The sequence below is a fragment of the Saccoglossus kowalevskii genome, chromosome 18 (assembly GCF_978046115.1).
Source record: "Saccoglossus kowalevskii chromosome 18, keSacKowa6.1, whole genome shotgun sequence".
Classification (NCBI taxonomy): Eukaryota; Metazoa; Hemichordata; class Enteropneusta; family Harrimaniidae; genus Saccoglossus; species Saccoglossus kowalevskii.
In genome coordinates, this window is record NC_140658.1 from 10,743,168 (window position 1) to 10,755,540 (window position 12,373).

General features: G+C 37.5%; 1 protein-coding gene across 2 annotated transcripts in view; it reads left to right on the forward strand.

The window, feature by feature from the left end:
* The first annotated feature begins 5,026 nt into the window (after positions 1–5,026).
* Positions 5,027–12,373, forward strand: part of LOC100377169 (sulfotransferase 1A1-like) — a 31,361-nt gene continuing 24,014 nt past the window's right edge. The window contains exons 1-2 of one of the 2 annotated variants that reach the window (XM_006815003.3): positions 5,027–5,351; positions 12,217–12,291. In XM_006815003.3, the coding sequence (XP_006815066.1) occupies positions 12,271–12,291 (21 nt within the window). In that variant the 5' untranslated portion in view covers positions 5,027–5,351; positions 12,217–12,270. Of the gene's footprint in view, positions 5,352–12,216; positions 12,292–12,373 lie in introns of those variants that run through there. The other variant, XM_085492782.1, reaches the window with a different exon arrangement.

Below are 12,373 nucleotides of genomic sequence, written 5' to 3' on the forward strand. Positions count from 1 at the left end.
TACACATTGGCCACATTTGATATTGCCACTTCATTAAACATGGTAAAAGTTCTACTGTAGTACTTAATGGCCTCATGTAAAATTGTTACCCCATACATGGTACCAGTCCTAATGCACTACACATTGGCCACATTTGATATTGTCACTTCATTAAACATGGCAAAAGTTCTACTGTAGTACTTAATGGCCTCATGTAAAATTGTTACCCATACATGGTACCAGTCCTACTGCACTACACATTGGCCACATTTGATATTGTCACTTCATTAAACATGGTAAAAGTTCTACTGTAGTACTTAATGGCCTCATGTAAAATTGTTACCCCATACATGGTACCAGTCCTACTGCACTACACATTGGCCACATTTGATATTGCCACTTCATTAAACATGGTAAAAGTTCTACTGTAGTACTTAATGGCCTCATGTAAAATTGTTACCCCATACATGGTACCAGTCCTACTGCACTACACATTGGCCACATTTGATATTGCAACTTCATTAAACATGGTAAAAGTTATACTGTAGTACTTAATGGCCTCAGGTAAAATTGTTACCCCATACATGGTACCAGTCCTGCTGCACTACACATTGGCCACATTTGATATTGTCACTTCATTAAACATGGTAAAAGTTCTACTGTAGTACTTAATGGCCTCATGTAAAATTGTTACCCCATACATGGTACCAGTCCTACTGCACTACACATTGGCCACATTTGATATTGTCACTTCATTAAACATGGTAAAAGTTCTACTGTAGTACTTAATGGCCTCATGTAAAATTGTTACCCCATACATGGTACCAGTCCTACTGCACTACACATTGGCCACATTTGATATTGTCACTTCATTAAACATGGTAAAAGTTCTACTGTAGTACTTAATGGCCTCATGTAAAATTGTTACCCCATACATGGTACCAGTCCTACTGCACTACACATTGGTCACATTTGGTATTGCCACTTCATTAAACATGGTAAAAGTTCTACTGTAGTACTTAATGGCCTCAGGTAAAATTGTTACCACATACATGGTACCAGTCCTAATGCACTACACATTGGCCACATTTGATATTGTCACTTCATTAAACATGGTAAAAGTTCTTCTGTAGTACTTAATGGCCTCTTGTAAAATTGTTACCCCATACAGGGTACCAGTCCTACTGTAGTCCTCATTGGCCACATGAAGAACTGTCAACTCAGAACAGAATAGTAATCAGATACATATATATTACCTACATCATTGTCGACATAAATGCTCGTTAGTGTTTTGTGAGTGAAAATGTGGAACTAGTTTACCAGATATTATGTTTTACATTTGATATGAAGCATAAACACTTTCCTTGTTCAGAAACTCAGAAGTTCATGTTACGTCAGGTCGGGATTTCAAAAAACCAATGGCTTGTACATTTTGGCTTTTGAGAGCACCACAGAACGACACTGACGGGGATGTGCCGACAGTGTCTCCAGTCGTGACAATGTTCTTCAAGCTAAAAAATAATAATTTCATGTTGAAAACTGCTTGTACTATACAAAACATGACAAAGATATAATCTGTGATATACATTTATTGAAAAAGGTAACAATTTTGCCTGTATTGAAGGGCTATGGTGTTCTTGGGATAGAGGCAGCATAAATACAATGAAACAGACTACAGGGTAAGTTACTCTGGCCCGCCCTCACCGACCAAATATAAAGACGATCTTCGGTTTCAGCAATTTATTCTCCACGGTATCACCTGTTTGTTTGGACATACCGCAAAACCAAACTCAGAAAATAAAAATTACCTATTTCTGAAAAGAAATATACTACTAGTATTATTTGTTCCATTTTTCCGTGTTTGTTTTCCTTTTTCTATCTCACACACAGGCTACACGATCATTATGTGAGCAAATCATGTAATTCAAAAAAATATGAATATATAAGTAATTTTTTTGGCAAAACCGTGTGTGTTACGTCATTCATTAAACCGTGGCATGTGACATCTATGCTATGACGTATATGTAATTAACGACGATTGTGCACTATAATTCTCATCAATACTTAATAAAGTTATGTCAGGAGCCCGAGATCCGATGTACTGTATCTATATAGAGTGAACCCATTACGTGCGGTTTGTTGGTCACAAATAAATGTCAGCACGACCACATCCAACCTGTTCCCAAATTGGCAGCTATATTGCGGTGTAGGGTCTATTATACAGAATTGTTGATGGTATAAACTTGAATATGCACAAATTGCAGGATAATGTGAAGATTAGCTCGGATTCGATGTTCTGATTACAGACAATGTCTTGCGCAAATTTCACCCGGAAATTCCGCATTGTGTTCTCGCAATCGCGGGCTTAGTCATTTTTACAAGGTTTGACATTTGTGTGGTCACGTGGTAATTACGTAAACATTGACTCTCCAGTTTGTGCGAACTTGTCCCTCTATACTTTGGCTTTTGAAATGTATACGCTAAATTACGGTTCTAAATGAGACAAGAGACAGAGAATGATTTATTTAATCAAAAACGTCACCAAACCCTTTTCGCTACCTTAAGGTACTAGTTGATCGCGGGCATTATACTTAATGGATATGGGCAAACAAGATTTCTGTTTTAAAAGTGTAACATAGTTATTGATTATGACACATGTCATCAAATTTTCGGGATATATTTGTTTGAAAACAGATACAGCCCATATAGATGCAAAAACAAATAAATAGGCGCTATATAAACATTTTTATAATAAGCCATTTTAAAGCATTATTTCACAAACATTTTACCATAGAAACCATTGATAAATGACCAAATAATCACCATGTTCACGGATTTGTATATATTAGGATGTTATAAGCTTGAAGTCAAACTATAGTGTAAATGTCAAGAAAAACCAACATTTGTTTTAAAAGTAGCCTTAAAGAGTTTACCGTAATTTAAAATCGTAATAGAGATGAAGCTGTACGAATTGTAAGACAATTCGAACGTGCTATTAATTTGAGGTATGGTAAATATTTAGCATAATTCGCGCAAATTCTGACAATCAAATACATCACCAGGTCAAAATAGCCCAATAAAGCTAGTTGACTTGTCTCAGAGTGCAACTTTGTCGTCATTACAAAATGGGCCCCGTTTAAATTGTGTGTCTCCGTGTGCCAGAATTATTACGCAACTGTACATGAAGCAGTGAATAAGTACTGAGAAATAATTTTAAACTCATAGTTGCTGTCGACATAGGAAGTAAAGTAAGCAAATAACACCGAATAAACGGCAAGGTAAAGACTATGTCTAATTATAGTAAATACGTACTGCGTGCGTGACTCGAACCGGCGCTCGCCGTTTATTCGGTGTTATTTGCTTACTGTACATGAAGCATTGTACGGACTGGTAACATGTATAATAAGGTGACACCTTTACGTCTTGCCAGTGAGTACTACAGTGGGATTTGTGCCATATATAAAGAAGTAAAAATGTAACGCGAGTATTGCAGTAGGACTTGTAACGTGTATAATTAGGTGACAATTTTACATGTAGCCCGGATGTAGCCCGGATGCTGGAGTGTTATGATATAATTATGATCTTTAGGACACGATCAATATAAATGTTATGTCATGAATTTGTTTTCGCGTATCTGTTGACCGACTTAATTAGCTGATTATTAGTGAATTGCTGTGTTATGTCTGTCATCGTTTAGGCCTATTTGAAGTTTTGGACGGAACTTGGCTCAATGATTTGGAACTAATTACGAGATAACCGTCGCTATTCGGACTACTATTTCTGACAGTTGGTATCCGTAGTTATTAATGTAGTGAACGATTAATCAAAAGATATGACGTATTCAGTACTTATTGTGATTGGCTTTATGATTGAAGGTTACGCCCTAGAGTCTTTTTACTGTTTTGTAATTGGTTAGAGATTAGAAAATGAATAAAGAGAGTTTTAGTTGGTCTTGGCGAGTAGACCAGGACAAGTCCAGTCCTGGAGAGTCTTGGGTCAGCCTTGCGATAGTCTTGGGGATTTTTCCCCAGGGCGCTGTGTCTTATAGAGTGCTCGACAGATCGACTAAGACGAGAGCTGAAACGTATTTCGCTGTGTGTGTCTTATTTGACTGTAAAGCTTAAGTGACTTTCCCGATCCCGCACCTCAAGGGGACGTGACATAGAGCCGAGACGAGATTTTCCCGGGCCCCTGACACGTGTGGAGAACCCCAGAGAGAAGAATTTCCCCGTGATAGTTACATCATTTGCGGAACTTGGCATGGCATGGAACACGGCGGAAAACAATGATTCAGTAGACTTGGCCGAGATTCCGTACAACATTATTAGGCTTTATTCCCAAAACGTTAAACCGTGAATATACACTATCATTTGTGTAGGACGTGTATATCGTAATTTGACTTTATCCAATACATGGTTTAAAAGATACAAAACAAAACTCTAAATAGATTTGACTTATTTGAAAAAAATCGATTACAAAAAGTAATTACACAAATATGATAATAATACAACGCTTTCAAAAACTCGTACCCACCAATTAAAGCGCCGCAGTCGTCGCGCAGCGCGTGAATTTTGCGTAAACAAACAACACGCGTTACAAACGTCACTACGGGTCCCATACTGAACAGGACGCGGTGTGACAACTATTATGTCAGCCTCGTTCCAATGTCGGAATTACAAGAAGAACTCTATTTTAGGACCATATACAGCCAGTAACTTTTTCAGTTCATTACCGTTCACAAACTGAATTAGCAGACTGCACAGCAGACTGCGAATAATCTTTTAATTTCATATATTATGTTGTCATACAATGTACCACAAGCCTGACTGGTTGAATCTATGGATAGTACAAGTTCGATAAGTACTCGGGTGAGGTATGTACAGTTTGCGTGTGAAACGAAGTCATTCGCGGCTACCAGCAATTCAACGCGGCCGCCATGTTGTGACACGAATAAAACTTTTCTATTTATAAATGAATGCAAATTATTGTGATGACTGATGTTAATCAAAACTATTGTACTTCTCATGAATATTCATACGCTAATTTTCCAGAATGTAACACGCGTCAGTTGTTTACTTAGTATTTGACAACCAAACCATAATTACTCTCACGCGTATATTTGATTAAGTTGGGTAATCACCAAGCTGTGTGCACGTGATGTTTTCATAGTTTATCTCACGTCTTCACGCCACAAGTGTTTATGTGTCACGTCCAATTTAAATATTGTCACGTGATATTCAGCATTCTGCCATTTCGTTCAAGCTCAGACAACCAACCCAATCTTTGCCTGAGGTTCAAGAGGGAAATAGTCGCCGAACTCTCAATCTATCGCCGGCAGCTAAGCTCCACATTTCGTAAAAGTTCTTCTCTCGGTGAGTCATTTTAAACTTTGGCGATTGAAGTTAGTTTCAATATTTCTTAAAAATTGAAATTATGTGGAATACAGCCCGAATGACAATGTTATGACCCGAATTACACTGTCCGTACAGAAAAAAATGATTTTTATTTGTACAGAAAGTAACATATTTTCACTTTGGTCAAGATTTGGTCGAAAATCGTGACATATAACATTTTCATTTTCTGCGGTATCGTTTGTTTGTCAGGAAAGCGACCCCGCTGGTTGTAATCGTAAATCAACAAGAACAATTTACGTTGTATGTCATTCAGCGATGTCGTCTGCGTTTTAGTTTTCCCGCTTCTTTTGTACATATCTCCTGTCAGGTATATTGAAACAAAACGCTGAATCAAGGTGTGTCTCACCGGAGTTGTAGTATAAACGAAAACACATACAATCATCTTAGTATAAAATATAGTATTTTGGTATATAATATATTTTCTGTAACACAAACTCTCGTGTCAAAAGCAGTAATGGTCGAAGCATTTTCACACTATTCAAACCAGTATAATATTTATTTTACTAATTTATATCTGTCACATGCTTGTGGTTATCATTCTGACTGTAGCTACAAACAGACGTTCACGTGCATGTGGAACTATACCAATGTGATACTAATAGGGAACATCAACGCCGAGCCATGAGAAATATTTGCTTGAACGGTACTATCCGCCACTAAGACCAAAACACATCTCTTCAGATTAATTATGATCAAACACAATTATAGAGCTTGTCATTATGCGGATCACAAGCCGATATGACAACTAGTAATACATTGAGTACGGACGGACGAACGTCATCACAGTTTGGAATAATACGGGCATCTGAATATTCCCAGGGCTGTTTATAGCTATCTCGTTTATATTCAATTGTTTAACGACACTTTTATTCATGTTAAAATTATAACTCGCCTTCTATGCGAAAACGCAGCATGCACCTGTTCACTTATAGTTACTAGTAGTTTGAGAGCATATCTGTGTGTGGAGCCGGATCGAAAGATAACAATGAAATAAAAACATGTCGCTTGTCGTGGAATACCGCGGTAATTGAAATATATTCGATACCACCCTTGCTGTCATGATAATTACGAATATTTTATATTGTTGATAATATTTTTATAGAGACAATATGCCGTGCAGTACGCGTTTCATGTAAACAAACAAACAAACAAACAAACAAACAATGTACTTTACGAGCGTTGTAGAGTCGCATGGGGCCCATACCGGCGAACACGGCACGATGCGACGACTACAGCGTTTAAATAAGTGTGCTTGATATCGCATCTTGATAAAAATCATAAGGGTACGATTTATTGTAATTTAAAATTAAAATAATGCCTTTGCCATAATAATATGTCGAATTACCTGTACATATAGGTACTTATTACATCGTAAAAATACTGCTGCTAATGTTTTCTGCCAATGTTTTCTGCCAATAATTGAATTAAGGAAATTTTTTTTGATTTTTCAGAACAAAAATAAACATACTCAAGTTGAATATCTGCATTGCCTTTTTGAACATTCTCTTCACGTGCAAATATTCATCAATACAATGTACATACAATATTCAATGTTCATTTCATATTGCATATTACGTCATATTATGACGTTCATTAGGCTGCATATTGAATATGTTTATTCGCAGAATGATACAGTATCAGGGGTAAATTCTCTCCTCGGGGTTCTCCACACTTGCCAGGGGGGAATCTCGTCTCGTCTCTCTATCGCGTCCCCTTGAGGTATGGAATCGGGAAAGTCACTTCTACTTTACAGTCAAATAAGACACACACAACGAAATACGTTTCAGCTCTCGTCTTAGTCGGTCTTTCGAGCACTCTATAAGACACGGCGCCCTGGGGAAAAATCCCCAAGACTATCGCAAGGCTGACCCAAGACTCTTTTAGACTGCGTCAACACTCGCCCCAAGGCTCTCCAGGACTGGACTCTCTACTGCGTCTATCGTGCTGTGCTCCCAAAGACCAACTCAAACTCTCTTTATTCATTTTCAAAACTCTAACCAATTACAAAACAGTAAAAAGACTCTAGGGCGTAACCTTCAATCATAAGGCCAATCACACTAAGTACTGAATACGTCATATCTTTTGATTAATCGTTCGCTACATTAATAACCACGTATACCAACTGTCAGAATGAGTAGTCAGAATAGCGACGGTTATCTCGTAATTAGTTCCAAATCACTGAGCCAAGTTCCGTCCAAAACTTCAAATAGACCTAAACGATGACAGACATAACACAGCAATTCGCTAATAATCAGCTAATTAAGTCGGTCAACAGATACGCGTAAACAAATTCATGACACACGTTTTTTAAAAAAAAATGATTACATAAACTGTGAATCGGTACCAGTTGTTGCAAGGATAGATACTGACCCATCTGTTATTATTTGTCAAGTTTCCACCGTTGAAAAAGACAACTATTTTTTCCACGAGGACTAGCGCAGATGCACGATGGAGGGGGGTGGGGTACTAATATTATAAACATCGAGTTTCCATGACCGTTTTGCCATGCGCTAGAACACAGAACACTCACTCGCGTACTATACGATGCTGATACGATGTCTTGATGACTCCATTCTAAAAGTACTGACAATTTCAGAGTATTTTTCTTACCAACAATTCAGTACTAATGCTTCATATTTGATCATGTTACATAACAATTTTACTGTTTTATACGATATTTCTCTCGCATGCGTTGACGAGAAATTTCGCATCGGACCAAGATTTAAAGGAAAACAAATATAAAATTGCCACGGGCTAGACCAGTCTACATGTTATATGATATATAATATATTTATACTGGTAAAATGGCCACAAGTTTCAACATATTGTTAAAGCGCGGTGGTCGTCGCGCAGCGCGTGTTCGAATTTCATGTAAATAAACAATATATTTTACACGCGTTGAATACGTCGCTGTGAGTCCCATATCGAACAGAACGCGGCACGACGACTGTCGCCGTTTAAGGAACAACGTTGAGTATTTTAAAGCATATGTAATTAATTGTGTTTGATGTAACTTTATCACTTATCATGAAGTTAAAGCACTGTGTTGGCAGAAAACATAGCGTATTCATTCAATGAAATATTGAAATGAAACACGTTCGTACGCATTTTTAAATGTAAACATTTTAAAAACATACAAAACACAATAAATACTGAGAACGTTTCACAGATAGATATATGGGGCCAGATTTAGAGCTATAGTGTATAGAATGATGCACCATAGTAAATATGTTGACAGGGACTGATTCGATGGGACGCACTCGATCAGAGAGCACTCACGAAAACCTTCGTTACCCATAAACAATATATCTCGTATGCAATGCGACAAGACATAAAAACGGTGCCCGAGGAGAATCCTGCATCTGTCCGGTCCCTTGTTACGTGTATGCATGAAACATCAGGTGAATACATGTAGTACATACTATCTTGTATAGTTCAGATGTGGTTACAGATGTTTCTTATTTGATAGCATTATTTTTTTTTAAATTGCGGTTATGAGGAATAAAACAAAATACTGATGTATGCTACCAAAACACGAATTTCATAATATTTAAAATACGGAAAGATAATACGCGAAAATACGTTAAGTTATCCGAAGTATTTGTTATATGTAGTGTACAATATAATGTATAGAATGGGTTGTTCAATGATGGATGTTCGATGCATGTGTTATGATCGTTTATTTTTAGTTGCGTATGCAGATACAATCAAACGAGTGGAACTTTCAGATGCTGCTCCACTGAGGTCAGAAGTCAAGAATAAAAGACACATTTAGTGTTGCGAGATGGTGTCATGGACCTCGCGTTGAATTATGCTGGTTGTGAACGTTGTTAGCTTTGTTGTGCAGGTTTTAAATATAATACTAGTATGTTGCAGTAATTAATAAGTAACTAATATTGGTTCAGAGCATGGAGCGAAACTAATTAGTTAATATTATCGCGGTGCTCGGGATTTATAATCCAGTAACTACGTCATGACATTCTACCAAACCAACGTTGCAAAAAATAAATGCAGACGTTTCGACATAAGAACAAAATTAAAGTCTGAACACCTTTTCGCCACATTAGTACAGTCGAAGTAATTTCAAAAATGTTGATCATTTTCAATGAAAATTCGGGCTCTTGTGCGTCAGAAATCTTTTTGTTTCATTTAAAACATTAAGACGACGACATATAATGTTCAAGAACCTTCTCAAGTTCAACGTTGCTGCAAAAATGAATGTCAATTTCAGAACAGAAAATAATTAAAAAAGAAGTCTAGTGTCGGAATCGAAGAATAAATTTGTAATTACAGGGGTGAAACCATATAATCACTGTGACTTCTTGCAGAAATATAGAAAGAGTGCTACGAATTTAGTCAGAAAGAAAACCTAACGAACTAAGACGTAAATTTAACTCATAAACATTTGTCTTAACAATTCAACGATACACGGTGAATGCTATGAGATCATCGGTTATTAGATGTTTGACCTCTGCGGTGGCTGTCGACTGAGGGCGTGCACATTAGTACCCAAACTCGTTTCTATGAATATAACTTTGCAATTCCCCATAGCATTGCACCTTACTTTGACTGCCTTGTTGTATTGTAAAATCGGGAAAATACATGTGGTCGAGGTTCACAAACGTGCGTTAACCAAACCCGTTCTTAAACGTCCACATATGTTGTCAGTGTTGACATTTTATCAGTGATGAAAGTCCGATTTTCGCTATTAGACAAGAAACATGAAACAAGAGACGAATATATAGTTTAGCAATACAAAAATATGTTTTATTCAGTTAAATTAAAAATATAAATCAGCTGTAATTATTAGAAAGACTGTTTCTGTTTGTTAATTCTGTGAGACCGGCTTGAAGAGTGTATGGTTTTTATAACTTGAACAACGCGTTTACATATCCTCCTTTTTAGGGATTTTAACTGTCCATACAACGTAGATCTGTTGTCACGGTTGTTTGAGCGGAAACTCTGACGACCCACATGTTTGATGTTTATTTCACTTTGCATATGTGCAGTGTTTATGTATTGCGACGAGGCACTGTCATTCTGTTCACACAGTAACGCGGCGACATTAGCTTCCTCTCGGTAAAAATCGGTCCATTGTTCTTGCTTTGTAACGTGAAAAGCGGCAAGAGTTTCATCTTGTGGTACCTGATCCGCTGCAGCAACGCCACTGGTAGGGAGAGATTCATGATGAAATAGGTCGTTGTCTCTGCGACAGAGCTGTTTTCCGACAATAACGTTTCCGTTTAATCTCTCCTCTGGCAGTTCGGCGGTGACATCGTCAGGTAAACTTCTTCGCTTTTTGGCCCCTACATCGGCGTCAGTGTGACCACGATAGTCCGTATTACATACGTCCAACTGTTCAACCGGTGTAATGACACCTTTCATACTAGTAGACTGCATACCTCTTTTGTGATAAAGTTCGTAATCGTGATTAACGAGAGAAATGGCTCGGACTCGAGACGAAGCGGCGTTTCTTTGGCAAACAGTAAAGATGCAAAAAAGAATGTTTATTATTGCACTGTAGTAACGTGTTCCAAAAAGTCACATGACTTGCATCGCGTTCCGTAGTAGTTATTCCAACATGACGTCACATAAGCGGCTGGGCGCGCAGACCGGCCGCGAATCTCAGGCATTGCCACGTCGCCGTTCAATCTCCCATGGAGAGATCTGTTTCTACGAATATATATGCTTTCGGTATTCTTCACACAAGGAACTCTGGGAATGAGAATGATCGTGGTTTACCACGCCCTCTTGGTTCAGAGGAAAACTATACCATGGTTCGCAGGAATTACATAATATCATAATAATGTGTAATGTGCCCTGTGTCGCTTGTTTGTATAATCAGTTATATGTTGAGAAATCATCGTCCGCCTGCACGGTGTTGTTCCGCTCGGACATTCCCCCCTCCACAACATGATAGTGGAGTGCTTTGCCGGAACATTCACCTTGAAAATTCAAGATGTTGAGAAATATACATGCCCGGTGTACACGCTCCACACGGTATACACATACTAGAAACCGTGAATACGACTTCCAGATGTTGTTTTTTACACTCCGTCACAATTCTCGGGGAATGTTGTTACCTTTAAAAATAAATTCACCAACACACTTCGCTGATAACCCCACATAACTGCATAATTTCAATTCAGCTACTCGTGTATGTGCCAATAAAGTTAAATGGGTTTATTTTGACTCCAGACTTTGACCAATATTTAAAAGGGACAACGCCAAATGATCGATGTCACATCAAAAACTCAAATCCTTTATTTTGGAGGCGGTGTGTTTGGCTCTGAACTGTTTCTTTCTATCATTGTCGATTTTATTTTTAATGAGTCCCTGTTAACGATAAACTCTTTTTAAAGATATAAGCTGTAAAATTATAAAGTTCCAACATATTTTTGATTTTATTTTGACTGATTAAATGATAAACCACTTATGAAATATGTTTATTATGATAAAAAAACATAGGTTTGCACCATTCTTGTCGGGAAAAATAAGGAATTAAGTTCGTTATCCTTCATCGATGAATTGATGTTGTCCCTATTATGTCGTCATTTTGCGTAATGAATCCAGTCGTTCAGAATGCCCTCCCAGTGCTCAAGACAGATTCACTAATCTATTATTCCTAGATTTTTCTCACGATAATAGACGGCATCTAGTCTTGTGTTGACTGCATTATTTTTAATTTATTTTTCACGTCCTTGGCAACTGTAGGTTTTGTTGCCTTCACAATTATAAACACAATGTTAAACTTTGTTTTGCATTAAATTTACATGATTGGTAAATTGTAAATATATTTTCTGTCTATTTTTGTTGTTTACAGGCGAGAAGAATTAACTAGCTTAGGCTTAACATATATTAACATTCAACATAAATTATGAAACGTTGGACAAGTTTGGTAAGTATGTTCTCTGACCATTCACACATACTAGTAACATGCCTACCACTTGCACGTAATGATAATCTCGTTATCAGACATT